Here is a 21,199-nt window from a genome sequence, read left to right as displayed (position 1 = left end):
ATTTAAAAAGCTCAGCTTGATTATAACGATAAAATTGAACAGAAATTGTCCACACAAAAATTTGAGCTTGGTATGATCAGACACAACCTTAGCTGGCCATCATCAGTGAAAAAATAATAACCACGTAAGGTTTTTGGATTTTAACTCCAGCTCTGAATTAGCTAATGGGTTTAATGAATACTACTTGAGATTTGAGCAGTTTGATTTTACTGAACAAAGCTTGAAACTTTTACTTAAGGGGATTTTACTTAAGGGAGAGATATTTTTATTCAAAAGTATATATAGAAAATTTTCAGAAAATTTAAACAAATTTCGTGAATCCAGAGAAGTTCAGCTTCACATTTTACTTTATGTTCAGGTTGCCATTAGAACAGCAGAAGGTTCTTAAGATGTGAAAATAGGCTACAGTAATTCCAGTAGCTAAATGCAAAACCATAAATGATTCCAGACCAGTGACTGTGACATCACTGGATATGAATTCATTTTAATTACTCATAAAGTCCTGCCACGTTCAAAAGTTCGCTGACGACACTGCTATTGTGGGCTGCATCAGGAGTGGGCAGGAGGAGGAATACAGGAACCTAATCAAGGACTTTGTTAAATGGTGCGACTCAAACCATCTACAACTGAACACCAGCAAAACCAAGGAGCTGGTGGTGGATTTTAGGAGGCCCAGGCCCCTCATGGACCCCGTGATCATCAGAGGTGACTGTGTGCAGAGGGTACAGACCTATAAATATCTGGGAGTGCAGCTGGATGATAAATTGGACTGGACTGCCAACACTGATGCTCTGTGTAAGAAAGGACAGAGCCGACTATACTTCCTTAGAAGGCTGGTGTCCTTCAACATCTGCAATAAGATGCTGCAGATGTTCTTCCAGAAGGTTGTGGCGAGCGCCCTCTTCTACGCGGTGGTGTGCTGGGGAGGCAGCATAAAGAAGAGAGATGCCTCACGCCTGTACAAACTGGTGAGAAAGGCAGGCTCTATTGTAGGCATGGAGTTGGACAGTTTGACATCTGTGGCAGAGCGACGGGCACTGAGCAGGCTCCTGTCAATCATGGAGAATCCACTGTATCCACTAAACAGTATCATCTCCAGACAGAGGAGCAGCTTCAGCGACAGACTGCTGTCACTGTCCTGCTCCACTGACAGACTGAGGAGATCGTTCCTCCCCCACACTATGCGACTCTTCAATTCCACGTTAATATTATTCAAAGTTATTGTCTGTCTGTATATACCTGCATTGTTATCACTCTTTAATTTAATATTGTCTTTTATCAGTATGCTGCTGCTGGAGTATGTGAATTTCCCCTTGGGATTAATAAAGTATCTATCTATCTATCTATCTATCTATCTATCTATCTATCTATCTATCTATCTATCTATCTATCTATCTATCTATCTATCTATCTATCTATCTATCTATCTATCTATCTATCTATCTATCTATCTATCTATCTATCTATCTATCTATCTATCTATCTATCTATCTATCTATCTATCTATCTAAAGAGGAAGCTTACAAGGATAATTCAGGATTTATTAGATTGATTTCATTTTGCATACCAATATAGTATGGACACAGAGGACACCTTTGTCACTTTGCTTCATTGTATTGTATGAACATTTGGAAGATATCAAGACTCATGCAAGGCCACTGTTTGTTGACTTCTCTTCAGCTCAACACCATCCTGCCCTACCCTATTGCAGAGAGACCTATAAAAGATTTTAATTTGGACTTCAGTTTGATAGAGTGGCTGATTGACTTTTTAACATTCTCAACTCAGAGAGTAAATGACAGTGGTTGTCTGTCTGACATGCCATCCTCATCCAAAAGTTTCCCTCAGGGATGTGTTCTTTTACCTCTTTTGCACGTCCTTTACACTAATGGCTGTCACAGTAAATCTGAAAAGAGGTTTGTCTTAGAATGTATGGATGCCTCAATGATTGTAAGCCTACTGAATGAGAATAAAACCAGTCTTGGTCCAATGGTGGATAATTTTGTTAACTTGTGTGGTGTGTCTTTTATACACATAAATGTTACAAAAAACAAATAACTAATAATTTATTTTAGAAGAAATACCATGTACTCACAAGAAACAATCATCAAGGACCAGCTAAGACTGTTGACGGTTTTAAGTATTTGGGGGACAGTTATAGACTCAAAACTAACTTTTGATGAAAATACAGAAACCATCTGTGAAAGGGAACAACCGCCCCTCTACTGACTAACAAAGTTGAGTAATTTTAGTGCAAGTCCCATCATTATTTCAATCTTTTATAAATCTTGTATTGAGTCTGTCTTTACTTATGTTCTTCTGGCCTGATTTGGATATCTTAATGTCAACAGCAAAAACAGAATAAATCAAATTATAAATTGCAGCAAAAACTAACAAAGCTTCTACAGTGAAATCTCACAGAAAACAGAGTATCTTCTCCCATACAGGACTCATTCACTCCATTTTCAGTTGTTGCCATCAAGTTAAAGGTTCAAGATTCTAAGCATCAAAAGCAACTGTTTCAAATACTCCTTGATCCCAAGTGCTGTTACTCTTCTAAATAAGTTTAACTTTACAACCACAGACTTAAATCATGGGATGAACTATTATCATTTGCATCAATCATTAGTCTAATGTTAATGTTTGTTTAATTTCTATATTGTATGTATTGAGTATCATCTAACGTTATACCATAAGTGTTATGCTCACTGCTACATTACCATATATACTCGCAGATAAGTTCTCCCTCGGATAAGTCGTGACTTGATTTTACAGTATAATTTCTGGTATTTTATAATGTCAGCCTTATAAGTCAAATGCGGAAAACTCGCACTGTTGGTACAAGGGATTATGATATGCTAATGCCCACCTGAGAGAGTTGCCATGGAGCACACTACCTTATTTTTCTATGTGGGTGCGGCAATGTGCTGTATCAGCGCGTGCTCCTAATCTCTCCCTCTCTCTCAACTGTGTCTACGTGACTACACGGTAATACCCAAACTATTCCGAAGTAACGTTTGCACTTTTTAGTGTTTTTTGTATCTCACACCCTCATACACCTTTATCATAAGAGCATCCCTTATCTGCAATGGAGCTTTCGATCAGAAGAAAATATGAAGCTGGTTTTAGATTAAACGTTGATGAAGTAGTAAAAGAAATTGGTAACTGCTCTGCTACAAAAAAATTCGATGCGTCTGAGAAACTGATGCGAGATTGGAAGAGGCAAGATGAGGTAAAAAAAAAAAAAATTAAGTGTTGCAATTTTGAATGGGTGCACAAGTCTGGGTCTGATTTTATGATCGATTTTTAGGGTTTCAAGACCCGACTTATATGTGAGTATATACGGTAGATACTTGTACTGTGTTTTATTGTTACATTTGTGGTCTCTGTGTTAGCACTGCTGACAAACCAATTTTTCCTCCTGGGAAAATAAAAAAAGAAATTGAATTGGTCTACCATACTCTTTGTTGAATTGGGTACTGTGTACTCAGGCTTTTCTCCCACATTCCAAAGACATGCATGTTGGGTTACTTGGTGGTCAAGTGCACTTTGTTCGTTGGTGCTTTCTATCTTGAGCCCAGTCCTGCTAAGATTGGCTGTAGCTTTCATGAGCCTGAACTGCTTTAAGGGGATCTGATGTTTAATGAATGGATAGTTTTTGCTGTTTTCAGGTATTTTAAGGCTTACATTAGTATGAGACAAAGCAACCACATGACTTCGGGCATTTAAGGCTTGTGTTCTCTTTGTTTTTTTCTGTTAATGTAAATCTGTTTATGTTTTTTTTGTATAACATGGAGACCTCTTATGAACCTAGGCAACAACATGCAAAATAATCAAGATAATATTATTACCTGTTACTTTTATTATTTCCAACATTATTAAAAAAATCATTAGACCGTAACTAGTAAAATACAGGTGGCTTATTATTGTGGTGACACAGTGGTTCAGGCAGTAGGGGTTCTCATATATCAAGCATCCTGTGTTTAAATTCTTTACCTGGTCATTGTTTGTGTGGAGCTCCCATGTTTTCTCTAGGTTCTCTAGTTTTTCTTCCCAAATTCCCAAACACAGGTCAATTATCAGAACCAAATTCTTTGGAGGAGTGTATACATGGGCTTGTGTTCTGTTTTATGGTAGGGATAGGCTCCAGACCCTTAAAATCCTGAATTGGATTACACAGGTTTGAAAATATAATATTGCAATGGGGCTGAACAAGTTACATCAGCCAGGGAGGAGTCACCAAAGTATGAGTTGGCATTACATCACCAATGGCAGGAGCGCCTGTAAAAATGGCAACTCTGCAAAGTTGCACATCTTTCTGTATTTGTGTGGTTTAAAGCTAGGTGGTCTTTCACAGCGTCACAATATTATGCATGTTTCTGTCCTAAAATATTAAAAACAGCATTCAATTTAATCTTGTGTGTGTCACATCATTAAAGTATATTACATAAAAACAAACTCAATTCAATATTTCAATGTTAATGTGTATCCTTGGCTGCTGTGTGGTATGATGCCATAATGCTGATACATTTTGACATCAGCTATGCCTTCCAGACTTACTAGTTAGTACCAGCACTGTCCCACACCTGTTGTTTCTTCATTAGCATAAATCATTTTTGGGAACTGCCTTCTACTCCCGCCACTGTTGGTTCTTGCTTTGTGCCTAATGCTGATGGCTCCTGTTGTTGTAAGATAAGATTAAGTGACATAAGAAGAGGAACGGGTGGATTTCAGGGAACAGAGATCTTATCTTTTTTTGTACTTCTCATTTAGACAATCAATAAAAACTTCTAGCAGTGATGATGATGATGGTGTACCCATGATTACTAATGTCTGGTTGTCATAAATATTTGGAACAACTGACAGGTTCAGAACTTTAAAGTAGGCAGGCAATATCTGTTGATGTTCATTGAAATGTTGACCCTTTTGTGCCTTTAGCTACTGCTACTGTTATCTGTGACTCCGCTGGCAATGTAGTATTAACCCCCAGTCAGTTCTGATGAAACTTACTGCATTTCAGTATAATATTACACATTGATCATTGACATTTTTTCCCCATTTAAAAGTGGAGCAGTGCACAGTTAATGTTTAAAATTAATACTGTATGGCTCACACAAAGTCATCGTGGACCATTTTGTTATCATTTGAAATGACAGTGTAGCTTATCTGAGAAGTACTTTAATTTAAAGTTCAAATCCTAACCCTTATTATTATAGTATGTGACGCTGAATTTGTTTCAACTTGCCTGTGCTTAAGCTTGAAGCATTTTTAAATTATTTGATGGTACTGTTTGTCTATTTTTGACCCTGTATAAATGTTGATCTTCAGAGTATAGTTACTATAAAATAAAGAGAACTAACTCATATACAACATTTCTATATGTGCAGGGAACTGCTGATTATGTGGACTGCAGGGTCATTCTGACTCAAGATTCACATCTTGGCAATATCCTCTCAATTCCTTCCAATTGAATATTCACAATAGACTGACTGTTTTACTGCTTCACAGCACTTGCATTCTAAATGTTTCCTGAGTAGGGTGTCTTCTGTGTGAACATTTCATATTGTCTTTGTGTCCACTTGATTCTCCTCCCTTGATACAAAAGCATCTGTTACAGTGATCAGTTATTATCAATTGGATGAGTGTGAGGTACAGAAAATGCATACATCAATGAATGATTTCTTTGCATATTATGATGATTCTTTTCCATGAAATAGAAAATCCATTTAATTGCTTTGAAGTATAAAGTTTATAGAATTACAGTATATCAAGCTCAAGTTTATTGGCATATGTATTGAAAAACTCACCACTGTCTTCTGCCATGACTTGTAAGCATTACTAGACAGACATGCATCTTATTTTGAAAACTCTGGATTCTTCCTTTCCCAAAAGTAATTTGTTCAAGTTAAGGAAAGAGACCAAAAACAAAAAACAGTGCAGAAAGTAGTGCAAGAAGCAAAAATTCATAAAGAATCCAATAGGGAGACAAATAGTTTTTTATATATATATGTGTGTATATGTATATATATATTATAGAACACAGCCCAGACACAGACAGGCAGACATCTTTTAAGCACCACAACACTAATATTTACAACACTAATATTTACAAGTGCACACACACCTCAGTGCCGCAGCACCAATCACCCCAAAGTCCAGGACTTTTCCAAATGCCTTTGCCTCTTCAGGTCCGCCTCCACTCCTCTCCTCCAAGACTCTGTCCACTTCCACCCGACTCCAGCCATCGAATGGAGGGAGGCGGCCCCTTTTATACACACCCAGACATGCTCCAGGTGCCTCCTGATGAGCTTCCTGGTTTGGCGGAAGTACCGACTACGCACCCAGAAGCACTCCAGGTGTCCCTGATCTTCTTCCCCCCAGCACTTCCAGGTGTGGTGGAAGTGCTGAGGGCCAGGGCTCCACAGGCATTGGGGCACCCCCTGGCGGTGACCATGGGCTCCTATAGGGTTGAGCTTCTAAGCTCCATTCCCGTGGTCCCCAAAGCCACCAGGGCAGTCTCCCCCTCATGGTCTGGAGGAGGCGTAAGCCCTACTCCGGTCCTCCTGGGTGTCCCGGCTGGGTACCATCCTCAGCTACTCACCACAATATATATATATAACAAAAATCAACAAAAACACTAATTCCCATTTATTTTAAAAACTGAATTTTGACTGGAATGTATCTAGGGCAGTATGTATCTACTAAGAAAGGATATTTCAATTTATCTTATTTAGGGGCAAAAATAATTGCCACAGTACAAAAAACTCAATATTCCAAAATCTTAGAAATGCTTTGACTGATTTGTTTGGGTAATGTTACAGAAAAAAGAAAATTAACTGACCATGTTTTTTTTTTTTTTTATTTGCTCATAAACTTTTTATTTGTTGATATTAATACTATGGCAAGTAGGATATGCTAATGTGCCACATATATGCTCGCCGCAGCACTGAGATTGGGCTTACCAATTTATGTAAATGCAGGTCTCCAGTAGAAGCAATAGGCATGGTACACAAAGAGTGGCATTGGCCAGTAGGGCAGAAGAATGAGTGAAGAATGGGAGGTCTCCTAGACAGGAAGAAGAGACAATCATGTTTGGCATGTATAGTGACCTGTGAAGTGGAAGGAGAAAAAGTTTGGTGAAGTTCAAGAGAGATGTGGTTAGCAAATGTGCTATAAAGGCTCTAGTGACTGTGAGCTTAATAATTCTTTCTTTGCATTTATATAGCGCTTTTATCACTACTCAAAGTGCTCAGCAATTACAGGTTAAGGGCCTTGCTCAAGGGCCCAACAGAGCAGAGTCCCTATTGGCATTTACGGGATTCGAACCGGCAACCTTCCGATTGCCAGTGCAGGTCCCTAGCCTCAGAGCCACCACTGCGCCATTAGGTGTTGCTCCACAGAACCAAAAAGGGAGGGAGAGAGAAGTAGGGGAGGAAGTGTCCTCTGGTCCCAGAGATGCCATGAGTGACAGTGTTGCTTAGTTAATTTAAACACTAGCACAGCTCAGTTAACAGGTTCCACTTTTTCTTGTTTTGAACCTCACTCTTTCATAAATAGTTCTTCCCTTGGTTGTCTACATTTGAAACCCCTGAGGCTTATTTCCTCTATCCACAAAGAGGTCACTACAATACATTTACAAGACAAAACAACTCCTAAAAAAGTTAAATTCATTACATAGGTCATATATATGTGCAGCCTGTAAAAGGTATTGCTATTTGTAATAAGTTGAAGTAGAACATTATTCAGCATTAGAACATTTTGTTTGCTTATGGTTTTTTGGAGTAAATTCATATTAATATAATTTAAAAATTAGAAAAAAGAGAAAGCTGAACATACAACTGACAAAAAAAAAAAGAAATGCTTGAATGAATGACTAAACAAATGAAAATTGCAAACATATAATAATGATAATAATATATACCCAAAACTTCCATTATTCCTACTGATTTTCCATTTCAATTCAAAAGAATACAGTTTCCTGTAAAATTGTGTTTTGCAATTAGTACAAAAAATACAAATTCATCTACAGCAGGAATGTTTTACTGGTAGGCAATTTGTACGTAGCATGTTCAAGATAAGTAGCTCCACAGGTGAAGCCATGCAACACAGCTATTGCCAACATGATAAGGAAGGGAGAGAGCAGTGGCACAAATGCAGATAAGCATGCACACCAAGTAAAAGCCTTCCATAGTCTGAGTTTATTTCTCACAATTACAGACATCATATTTAATTTATATGGTGTTTTTCCCCCCCTTACTCCTCAAGCATTTCAGTGACTTCTAATAGCCATCAAAGATTCTTACCCTTTACCTTTAGATGGTTTGAAAAATCATTTGCTGTAGGTCTTTGGTGGCACCGTAACGGTGTTACAGTATATGATCACTACTGGAGGGTATATATCCAAATCCAAATCATATTATGTGATATCATCCACTGTTAAATTCTACTCTGTACTTGTAATATTTTTATTTTACTATTATACTGTATTGAGGATTTGTTCTGTTCTGTGTATTGTATTGTATCGACCCCCTTCTTTTTGACACCCACTGCACTCCCAAATTACCTGGAAAGGGGTCTTTCTTTGAACTGCCTTTCCCAAAGTTTCTTCCATTTTTTCCCTACTAGGGTTTTTTTGGGAGTTTTTCCTTGTCTTCTTAGAGAGTCAAGGCTCGGGGGGCTGTCAAAAGGCAGAGCCAGTTAAAGCCCATTACGACACTTCTTGTGTGATTTTGGGCTATACAAAAATAAATTGTATTATATTGTTTTATTTATATAAGCCAGTGAGCGGCACGGTGGCGCAGTGGGTAGCGCTGCTGCCTCGCAGTTGGGAGACCTGGGGACCTGGGTTCGCTTCTCGGGTCCTCCCTGCATGTAGTTTGCATGTTCTCCCCATGTCTGCGTGGGTTTCCTCCCACAGTCCAAAGACATGCTGGTTAGGTGGATTGGCGATTCTAAATTGGCCCTAGTGTGTGCTTGGTTTGTTTGTGTGTGTCCTACGGTGGGTTGGCACCCTGCCCGGGATTGATTCCTGCCTTGTGCCCTGTGTTGGCTGGGATTGGCTCCAGCAGACCCCCGTGACCCTGTGTTTGGAAAATGGATGGATGGATATATAAGCCATATGGTGCTATTGCTCACCTTCAGCCCAGACATAAAATGCAAAGATGACTAGGCTGCCAACTACTGCACATTATTACCATGTATATAAGTCTTCACAGTCTGTGTGGAGTGTGCATTTTTTTCAGTACTACAGTTACTTTACACATTCCAAAAAAAAGTGCATGCTAAGTTGATGGCCAATTCAAAATAAAGATGAAGAGGGGTTGCATTCACCCTTCAGTTCACTGGCCTATCAATCAAGGTTGTGTCCATTTTTACTGAATTAGGTTTATATTGCCTGCAATCAAATAATAGAATAACTGGTCTCTAAGATTGTTTTCCTAATTAGCACACAATAATAAATGCATAGGATGTAACATGGAAACACCTTTTTTACATTATTTTGGATTGTTTTATTATTTCAGCTCAGTGTGCCACTTTTTAAAACACATCCTTAGTTCTGTAGAATATATTTACTATAAAATGGACCAAGATTTAAGAATGTTAACTTTAGTTACCTAGACATATTGCACATAATAAGCTTTTTTACGCTATACAGTATGTGATACTTACTGGTTCTTTTAGATGAAGGCAGGCATTTCGTTTTTTTCCAAAATACTTTCATTTTGTACTTCCTCAGTAGTACACATCATGATTGCAGGATCAGTCAGCTTTCAAGGAGCAATATACATGTATTATTCTCACTTTGTACAAGTGAAAATCTGGGAGTGGCAGCAGCAGACCTAACCCATATAAGACTTTCTACTGCAGCACAGGTGGATGCTTGAATATAAAGTAAGAAGCAGTAGTATAAATTGTATCAAAGCAGTGCCAAGCACAAATATGATTAGACAAACATCAGTCATTATTCATGGGATTGGAAGTTCTAATACAAAGGAACATTAGGTTTTGCTTGGAGGCTTTTGTTTCCCGTGAGCCTTCTTAATTCGTGGGATGCAAAGCTCCAGCGGTCTTGCCCTCTTGCTGCTGTGAAAATTATTAGACAGCGTGTGCATTCCATTAAAGGTATCTCATGATATTGATTAGTTAATGTAGCGAGACAAACTGAACAGTCAGTGATTACTGAACACCTACTCACTTTTCCTTTTTCACTCCTTGCAGCCTGAAGGCCTGGGAGACGACACAGTTGGCAGCCTGTTGATGGAGCCAGAAGTTCATCTGGACAGTTACCAGAGTGCCTTGGAAGAAGTGTTAACGTGGCTGCTGTCAGCCGAGGACACACTGCACTCACAGAAGGAAATATCTCGTGATGTAGAAGAGGTCAAAGAGCAGTTTCATACCCATGAGGTAAGTATTTGTTTTTTTTTTTAATGTTTAGAGCTCTGTAATTTTACATATCAATAGCCCTACAGTTTATGCAGCTGATTTATGCAACTAGCTTTCACTGTATATGTGTTTCCTCCTGTTATGACTTTTGCAGTGTGTGAGTACTAGCATGCTTAGCAATAGAGGTCAAATAAATGACAGACCATAGAACAAAAGTAAAAAGCATTTTGTATTCAAGGCATCTAGTTTACAGGCATCCTGTTTTATGGGTAGAGAGCATATTTATCAGTGAAAGAAAGATTTATTAAGCAATTAGCCTGTTGATTCCAATTGTTACATAAAAGCTATACTTTGTTTGACTATGGAATAAAGTTAATTACTGTTAAAATTGTGTTTAATAGAAAGTCATTATATTAAATAAAGCTTCATTATTTAACATTATATGAAAATGCTTTAAAATTGCTTTATTATTTGTTATTGTTTACAATTATGCTAAGTGTTAGAAAATGCATGTGCTGTTCCAATTTAATCCGCTTTGAGATCTACACATAAAGTAGCAAAAAAATGTAAAGAGAACCTATTTTGGCAGAATCAGGTTTAAGATAAGAGCCAACTCTGGATGGATGCCAGTCCTTTGCAGGATTCACTCACACATACAGGGCCATTTTAGAGTCACCAATTAATGTCAAATACATGTGGCAGGAAAACCAAATTACCTGGCAGAAAAACACCCAGACGCTGGGAGAAATATAAAGTCATCCCAGACTTTGACCATGCCAAATTCAGAATTCAAAGCCAATCTTCTGGGGCTGTGAATCACTGTTCCTAACCATTATACCATAATGCTACATTAATGCAATATTGTCCTTTCTTTATTACCAACTGCTTTAATAGTTGCATGTGTGTGTGTGTGACTAACTCTGGGGAGCCTGTTCAGGGTTGTTTCCTGCACTGCATCCTGGGCTGCCAGGAAAGGCATCGTTTCCACCTTGTCACCCAGAAGTGGAAGAAGCTGGGATGAACATGTATGAATGCACTTAGTTTATTCCAGATGTGAAATACAAGAAAAAATAATAAATAAACACACTAAATCTTTATAGAGCAACTGCACAGAGAAGGAGGAAATATGTATGATTTGAAGCCAAAAACCCAATCTATTGTACAAAATGCAATGTCTAGTGGTAAACAGAAATTGTTTCAAAGACTGGCATTAAAAATAATTTCAAAATTAAAGGTCTTGTTGACCATAGCTATAAACTGTTTACTTGTTGTTTCACTGTAATATATAAATGTAGTGTGTGTGTGTATATATTTATATATATACTGTATATATACAGTATATATATATATATATATACTGTATATATATATATATATATATATATATATATATATATATATATATATATATATATATATATATATATACATATATAAAGATGTTAGCGACAATATGTGAAAAGCGGGTATTATATAGAAAACCCAGGAAATCTACAGAATGAGTGACGTTTTTAGGCAGAGCATGAAATGTCTCTGTTACTGTAATATACAGTATACTTTCCGTAGGTATTGTATGTAATACTTAGGCATTATGAAGCACGACTTGCTGTTTTGCCTTTTGGTAATTGCATGAATGCCTAGGAAATGTTTGAAATTTTAATCGTTTCATATTTTGATGTCCCATTTTAGGCATTTTATAGATTTCCTAGGCATTCTACACAATGCCTGATTTTGCACATTGACAGTAACATATACATATATATATATATATATATATATATATATATATATATATATATATATATATATATATATATATATATATAAAAGATATGGTTTTTAAAGATTGTTTAGGTTCAAGAGACTAAATGTTTTTAAAATGGGACACAAAATGTTTCCAAAACGGGGATGCGTTGTGCCACACAGTGTAACTTTGCAAAGCTATGAGATATGATGTCTAAACTTCGTACAACCATAGCCGTCAGACTGGGGCATAAAAGAAAATGGATTCTGGGGTTGTGTATCATAAAATGTCTTGTTTATATACTGTAAAATTCTTCTCTTTTTTGTGAAATTTCTAAAATGCCTTTTTCTGTGTATGTGTGTGTTTTTTTTTCTGTTGATATAGGTGTAAAATAAAAAGAGTTTTATGCTCAGTACTCTTCAGTCATTTGCCGCTCTTATTACATAAGTAGAATAAAAGAATTTTTGGATATGTAATTTAGATGCAACAATACCAAAAACCCTTAGACTGAAGCATTAAAATAAAGACTTTAAAAATCTTCTTTCTACAGTCAATGGATTAAACTCCAATGATGCCAGTCTTTGCTATATGCAATATTTGAAGTCAGCATTTTTTGAAGTGTGGATGCACAAGTACTTCAAATTTGTATTGTGTAGTTAATTTATACAGTTGCAGGCAATACGTCTATGATGTGGTCTCATAAGTTGAATTACAAACCACATGGATATTGGAAGGTTAGAGCTAGATATGCAAAAATATGTTTTCTTGTTGTCTGTGTTTGTTGGGTGTGTGTGTGTCTATGCAACACCACCTACATGAGGGCATTACAGTGTTAGGATGATTCTTTGACAGGACAGCAACTGAGCTTGAGCTTACCTGGTCTTCGGCTGACACTAAATGACAAAAGTAATTACCCACATTACTCACAAAATCACCGAGGCTAAACATAATGAAACAACTGGTATTTAATACAAATTAAAAGTTACCTACAATGACCTCAATACAAAAAAGAATCATCTGACAGAGAATAGTAACAAAATAAAGCAATCAAATTATTCTGATATTGAACACAGATATTAAGAAGGACTGTTATTGCAGGTTTAATAATGGCTAGCATGTAGAACCAAATATTTGAGAAAATAACATTTCTTCATAATAAGGAGTCCAGGGTCAGCTCTGTCCTTATAGATATCTCCCAGTGACTGCTTATTTTTCCCTTGGTAAACAGGTCAGTCATAAAGTTCTGTTGTTCGTATAATGGAGCCTGTAGTACAAACAGTAGATGTATGACCAAAAGAAACAATATACAAAGCTGATCTTTTCAAGTAAGAACAGAAGCACTCATGAATGAATAAATGGGCCTGTCTTTCCCGAGCAGAATAATAACAGGAGACCTCTGTTTAAACTGGTTGTGCAAAAAGGTGCTTCTTCTTTTTTTTTCTTTTTCTTTTTTTCACAAAATAACTGTACACCCACAGTTGCTGATGTGCTCACTGTAATCTCAAAAAAGACCATTCTTTTAAACTGAATTAGTGGTACAGGTAGCATAAACATCAATAGCCCAGAGTTTCTGTAAAATTACATTGGACCTCCAAAATGTCTTCACTTTAGACAGGAATGATAAGATAATGAAAAATGAAATAAGGCAAACTTTTCATTACAAAAACTCTATAGACACCTTGTTTCCACATTACAAACTGATTATCCACTGCCACTGGAGCACACGAAATTCAGCGTATTTTGAATTCAAAACTGTATCCTTGGGCGGCACGGTGGCGCAATGGTAGCACTGCTGCCTCGCAGTTAGGAGACCCGGGTTCGCTTCCCGTGTCCTCCCTGTGTGGAGTTTGCATGTTCTCCCCGTGTCTGCGTGGGTTTCCTCCGGGCGTTCCGGTTTCCTCCCACAGTCCAAAGACATGGTGGATTGGTGATTCTAAATTGGCCCTAGTGTGTGCTTGGTGTGTTTGTGTGTGTCCTGCGGTGGGTTGGCACCCTGCCCAGGATGGGTTCCCTGCCTTGTGCCCTGTGTTGGCTGGGATTGGCTCCAGCAGACCCCCGTGACCCTGTGTTTGGATTCAGCAGGTTGGAAAATGGATGGATGGATGGAAACTGTATCCTTGCTTATACCAAGCTTTGAACTTGTGTCACTGGGAAACCCAAGACTTCTGCCTAAGGTTGAAGTAATTGGCCAGGATTCTTTGTGGAAGAAAACTGATAACCACTAATTGAATTTTCTATAGCACTAGTTTTTATAATTATCAGTCTTTTCAGAGTTCCCTTTTTTAAATTAGATGGCTGTTTTTATTATTGTCTGAAAAAATGGAACAGTCAGGAGATATATTGTATAATTTGACATAAAGCAAGCATGTTTTAATATGCATCGCCACTATGGATATTTTTGTGTGTTTAATTTCTTTGAAAACTGATTGAAGATGTTATTTTTAGTTCAAAATGTATCTTCTACTGTGTATATTTGTAGATTAATTAAAGTCACAGATTTCTTAAATGACAATGGACAGATGTGGAGATTACATCACTTACCCAAATCCAGTAGTACTAGTTCTTAGATGAAAATGTTTTGGATGAAGGAGACATCAGTAGTAAAGCTAAGGAGGGAATTATTAATGGAACTGCGTTAATGTCCAGGGGATAAGCTATGGTTGTTTGAGAATCGCAAGACAGTTATTTATTCGTTTCTGGTAGCACTAATGATCAAAGGCACTATACAACTCAAAAATGACTAATTTATTCCTTTTTTGTTTTTGCTGTCTTTAACTCTTTTGAAAACAGGAAATCCAAGATATGTTTTGTGAAATATATTTGGTAAAGATGTATTTGTAGAAAGTATATGAAAACAACAGCAGTAACTGATGCTTTAAAGGAATACTCTAACAAAAATCTGTGATCTTTTAACATGTTTCTTATGCCATGTGGTTTACAGTGATGGGCAAAAAAAAAATTATCTCATATTTTCTTGGGAAATACAGATGACAATGTTTTTGCGATAGAATAGGAGCCTATGATGGCCAATGCTTGGAAACAGCAAAGAATATCAAAAATGTCCAAAAAAACTTGTAGCATAGTCCATATATCAAATAATCCTGGTATATGCTCAGAATGTGTAAAACATTTGCATTTTGTGCTAAAATATTGTTAAATAAATCCCTCTGGAAAACGAAAGTAGTCTACAAATGGAGTCACGCTACATGGGGTCACGCTATTAAATTGAAGGCCTGCCTCTCCCTTTCATTCATTGAGTCTAAGAGTCTAAGGCAGTGGGCTAAACTTATATGGAGGCAACAGAAAAATAGTGTACTAACAAAAGTATTATAAATCAAGTTTACAAGAAAAAAAGTAGGAAACAGAGACCAAAAAGCAGATAGATGTGGTAGTTAAAGATATGCTGGAGACTGAATTTAAAATGGAGATGGCTGGAAACAGAATGTAATAGAAATTAAATCTAAACCTTTGCTGTGACAACTTCAGGTAAGAGAGAAACTAGAAGGAAAGAATAAGAAGTTAATGCTACCTACAGGCATATTTTAATCGTCTTGTTTTCAGATTTGAAGCTTACTTCAGGTTCTTTTAAGTTAACTGTAAATGGCAGATCACTCGCCACAGTCTTTGCTCATTCAGATTCATCTTCAATATCCTTGTGTTTTCAGTAAGTGTCATACATGATTTTCTTGGCAGTGATGACCCTTCAGATCCGTCATAATGTCTGTGAATGACCCCCACCCCCCATCATTAAATCATTGAATCTCTAGCATGTATCATATTTTGCACTAATCACCAGTTCTCCTGAAAACCAATAATTACTAATCAAAGGTTTTTGTACAAATAAACTCTTCGTTAAAATAGTCTTGATTTGCTACAGTAGCAACACAACTGTCCCAATGTCACCATGATCCGATCTTGTTCACCTATTGTAGTGGTTACCAAGATGTGTTGGCATCTTGGGGTGGAGGTGAGTATGTTGGAAATGCAAACCATGCAAGAATATATAGGATATATAGTACTTTAGCAAAACCAGCTTTATTCAACTTGAAACAGGAACAGCATGGTTATTTATTGTAGCGGGATCTACCACTCTCTTATAAACAGACACAGCAATCAAGCAGGATCGTGACCAAGTAATACTGTTCCCTACATTTATAATGTTCCTTGTATCACCCATCAGCGACAAGCACTTATAGCGTGAATGCGATCGGTTCAGATTTGCTTTTGCTGCGAGCTGCTACAGCTCTGGGAACCTGCGGTTACCCCAGTAACTGATAGACTTCCATAGACACGGTGATGCTCTTTACCATAGACTTCCATAGACACGGTGATGCTCTTTACCATGTCATCCCATTGGGGGGAGTCCCAAAAGAGTTTAGAAACCTTAAAATATATTTGTGACCATGCTGACCTCCCATGCTGGTTGTATGCACACTGGACCACTATTTCCAAATAGAACTGTATTCTTTTCGCACAGTTTAATTATAAGTTTGCATCAAAAAATAAAATTAAGTTATCAATATCCATGAAAAGTTACATTTAGGTTTCTAAATTGTATTCTTAATAAAGGAGTGATGGCTCAACTATTGCATTAAAATTTAATTAGTTTTGGATCTTTTTGCAATATAGTCTGTTTGCTTAACTGTGTGTAATTCACAGTATTGTGAATTCTTATATTTTCCTAGCGTCTACGTGGTAAGGTTATGTGCTGCTGAGTTTGCTGTAACTTGTTATCAAATATCCACATTTGCTTCTATGCAGAATTTAAACCTTCCTTACTAAATTGATAACATATGCTACTCATTGGCCTGTTACGATTCCAAGTTAAATCTCATTAATACTAATATTCCTCTGTGTAAATGGAGGTTCGACACCACTGCTCTAATTTCAAATAGAATGCAACCTTCTTAGTTATGCAGACCATTTTTAATGTTGTCAGCTCAAGTTCAGAGCTTCATAGGCACTGTGTGACTCTACATGCTAATTTAGGCCCAGATATATAGGGTTACGCTGCTTGTTAGAAAGCTAAGATAAAAGAATTTGAAAGATTTTTCTTTGCACCACTGCATTTGATATGTCTTGTGTGGTTTACAATTTTCAGTCTAAAAATGGTACTGAATATTTTGACCACTTTGTGTGTAAGTCAAGTGGAAAGTAACAACAATGTGGAATTTAATGAAGGACAAACTGAAACTTTTCATGAACCTGCATTTTATAACTTTTGATAAAGTAAACATGATAGAAATAAAAAAAGTTTGCTTTCTGAACTGGGTACTAATAAATATTGACACAATAACTTAACCATTAACACTTTATTTTACACCCCTCTTATTGAAATATGATGTCAGAGTAATTATGCATTGTTATCACATACCTATTTTTTATAAAGTGTATCAATATGGGTAAGTGCGAAATTAGATGTGAACTAATGATGAAGATATGTTCTTACCCATACTGATACTACAGTAATAATTCAGAATTTCACAAATTGTACTTGCATATATAAATGCTGATATAACAGTAGCTCCTTAAAAACATAAGTACCTTCTACCTGCCCATTATAGCTGAAATAAAACAACATTTGAATGTGCCTGTGATTTGACCTGAGACTAACCTTAATTTAGTAGCATCACTTAACCTTCCCATTATGCTTGAAAATAAAAAATTTCACCTTTAAGTTACAGGTTAAATTGTTCCACAAAGTTTACATATAATCTAAAACAGGCAGGAATCACATTATAATAGCTAATCATTTACTATAAATTTTCAGAATATTTAGGCAGATGAAACACAACAACATATAGAACAGTGGTTCTCAAACTGTGGGGCGGGCCCCCCTAGGGGGGTGCGAAGTAAAAAGGGGGGCGCGAAGATGTGAAAAAAAGGAAACAAGAATCGAAAATATGAAAAATACATCTATTGAAACCAAAACAAATCAACTTAAACTACATTCTGATACTAGAAAAATAAATATAAAGTTAGATAAATGTCGATAAAAGTTAAGTAGGTATAATACAATATGCATCTATGATATATCATTAATAAAAAAAGAACAAATTGGTATTAATGGGCTCCTTTCAAAAAAACGTTAGGGGGGGCGCGATTAAAATTATTATGAAAACTCGGGTCACAAATACTTAAAGGTTGAGAAACGTTGATATAGAAGATACACTATAATTAACTAATAGTTAATAAAAATGTTTTCTTTCTCAGATATTTAGGCATTTGAATAACGCTGTTTAATTGATGTAATGCAAAGACATTTTTTTGTAGTTTGCTCAAATTTTATAGTTTCAGTTACTGTAGATATGATGTTACATTTACATTTCTCTCCACCTGATGAGCACAAAATAAGTGTGTGCTATCTGCAGATTGATTTCCTACGCTGTATACATAAGGTGCTGTCTATTTGAGAGGGGCAGACCTGGCATCTTTTTTGCTTATTGTCATTAAATGTGTACCACTGGATCCATTTGTTCTGGATTCCATCTGGGTCTGGAAACACCAGCTTGTACTTTTATTACAACAGTTGCACCTCCTGGCGATTGTGGTGTTATGGTTCTTACGCAGATTTTTGGAGTCACAAATGCTTTGCCTAGCTCCTCCAGGAAGACCTGACATTGATGCAGTTTGCCCTTATTCCACTGCTGGTTAATCTCAGTCCACAGGATATACAGTATGCTTTTTAAGCAGACACTTCTAAACTACTGAAGAAATAACCAAGGGTTACCGGCAGTCATGCACTGGCAGTTCTCTATGGATGAAACTTTGTCTTAATTGTCAGCCTCTCCTTTAGTGGAACTGTAGTCTAGGATTGTTTGTGGCTTCATTTCCAATCATTCACTCAAATATAAATCTTTGTGCATTGTGTTTAATTATAAGAACATTCTTGTGTTTCTCTGGGCAATGTGAAACAGCGGTTGTATCTTCAGAGAAGGCAAATTTTGAGGTAATAAAAAGTTCTTTCTTGCATTTTCATAAGCTCACTAGGAAGTTCAGGCTTGTTTTGTTCTACAGTATTTGTCCCTAACATGGGCAGCTCCCAAACTGGTAAGATTTGAAGAAGTTGTCACATGATATAGTAAAACCTTGCATACTTTTACTTATATCCTGCACCACCTGCATCCTCTGGTTTTCCAGTGTAAATTTGTATTTTCTAGCATAACTTGATTTGGCATCACAGGCTGCTCATATTCTGCAAGCTTGTTGGGCATGTACTGTCAGAACTGACAACTTTATTTGAATGGAAGAATGCATACAGTATATCCACTGTAATATAATGAACAGGGGCCACAATAATAAAACTTTGCTGGGTTTTCGAGCATGAAAATATGTATACTCCAAATAACAGGAAAATGTGTATGCCATAAAAAATCATATTTATAAAATCTGGTGTATTCACATTTTTATAAAATTTACTGTTTATAAATAAAAATTATCTTGTAAATGTAGGTTTGTGAATGTGCCTCAACCATGCTATTCAACCTCATACATATACAATTACAATGCTGCCGACCTTCATTAACTGGTAGAGTAGGCTCCCACATAGTGTATCCAGTGGTGTGATGCAGAAATTCTTGTCTCTAAGATGCACTCAAAGAACCTTTATTTGGTGGCCTAAGTGCAGTGTATTAGCAACAAGTGCAAATATGTTGAATGGCAACATGTTACTACTGCTGTAAATGCCATTTAGCTCCAGCCACACCATGTCTGAAATAAAATAAAAAATGAAAAAAACGTCTAATCCGTGGCAATGATTTAGATCGCTAGACAGTGGCAGAGTATGTGTGCAATAGAAGGTGGAAAAAACATATCTATGCTCTCTGATTTCAATTTGTGAAATGGCATCTATAATTGGAAATGCTTTTTTATGTGGTATTATGCGGTCCTGATCATTGTCAGTCTCATTTTCTCATCATATATGTCTTGTATGTTAATAGAATCTTATTGCTTACAGTTAACAAAAGCAGCTTCTTTCTTGCTGGATGCCCTTATTGCAATGCAAGTGTATTAAAGTGCTCCGATTATGTTAGGAAAACCAGACACTGCTGCAAATTGCCATTTTATGCTATGTAACAACATGTTATGTTTTATATATTGTAATAAAAAGCGGACACAAACATAAAGGTTTGGGGTTGTTTAGGCCCCATATACTGTAAAGCAAATTAGGATCCGTCAGTGTTTTCTAACCAAGTACAACAGACGGAAAAACAAAAGCAGGTCGGACAATTTATAATGCAGGACAGGAAGTGATGAAATGATGGGGAAAGCCGTGATGGTTGATAGGTAAGTGATGTCATCATTGAGGGACTAGAGGTAAGAAAGGAACCCGGAAGTGGGTGGTATCAAAAAGTCTTCCGGGAATGTTTATGACGGCGGTGCTTCGTTTTTTCTGAAGAAACAAGAAAAGAGAGGTTAGTACCCCGCCATTGTCCCCTGGCACGACTTGTCATGGCTCCCGTCAAGTCCTTAAGTCGCACCCCATGCGCTCGTGCGTGACAATATATATATATACAGTGATCCCTCGCTATATCGCGCTTCGCCTTTCGCGGCTTCACTCCATCGCGGATTTTATATGTAAGCGTATTTAAATATATATCGCGGATTTTTCGCTGCTTCGCGGGTTTCTGCGGACAATGGGTCTTTTAATTTCTGGCACATGCTTCCTCAGTTGGTTTGCCCAGTTGATTTCATACAAGGGACGCTATTGGCAGATGGCTGAGAAGCTACCCAGCTTACTTTCTCTCTCTCTCTCTCTCTTGCGCTGACGTAGGGGGGTGTGAGCAGGGGGGCTGTGTGCAGCTGCTTCCTGAAGGACATGCTGCACCGGTGCTTCGCATACTTAAAAGCTCAAAGGGCACGTATTGATTTTTGACTTTGTTTTTCTGTGGCTCTCTCTCTGTCTCTTCCTGCTCCTGACAGAGGGGGTGTGAGCTGCCGCCTTCAACAGCTTTGTACCGGCGGTGCTTCGCATACTTAAAAGCCCTATTGATTTTTTTTTTGACTGCTTGCTTTGCACTCCTTTGAAAAGGAAGATATGTTTGCATTCTTTTAATTGTGAGACAGAACTGT

At 37.2% G+C, this 21,199-nt stretch overlaps 1 protein-coding gene across 12 annotated transcripts in view; it reads left to right on the top strand.

Annotated features, from left to right (window-relative positions):
• Positions 1–21,199, top strand: part of dmd (dystrophin) — a 2,688,357-nt gene that overhangs the window by 857,312 nt on the left and 1,809,846 nt on the right. For all 12 annotated transcript variants that reach the window (XM_051926236.1, XM_051926244.1, XM_051926242.1 and 9 more), the window contains one exon: positions 10,219–10,404. In XM_051926236.1, the coding sequence (XP_051782196.1) occupies positions 10,219–10,404 (186 nt within the window). The remainder of the gene's footprint in view (positions 1–10,218; positions 10,405–21,199) is intronic.

This window comes from Erpetoichthys calabaricus, chromosome 4 (genome assembly GCF_900747795.2).
Source record: "Erpetoichthys calabaricus chromosome 4, fErpCal1.3, whole genome shotgun sequence".
Lineage (NCBI taxonomy): Eukaryota > Metazoa > Chordata > Cladistia > Polypteriformes > Polypteridae > Erpetoichthys > Erpetoichthys calabaricus.
The sequence above is the reverse complement of the archived record's forward strand: the minus strand, read 5'-3'. Positions and strand labels throughout refer to the sequence as shown.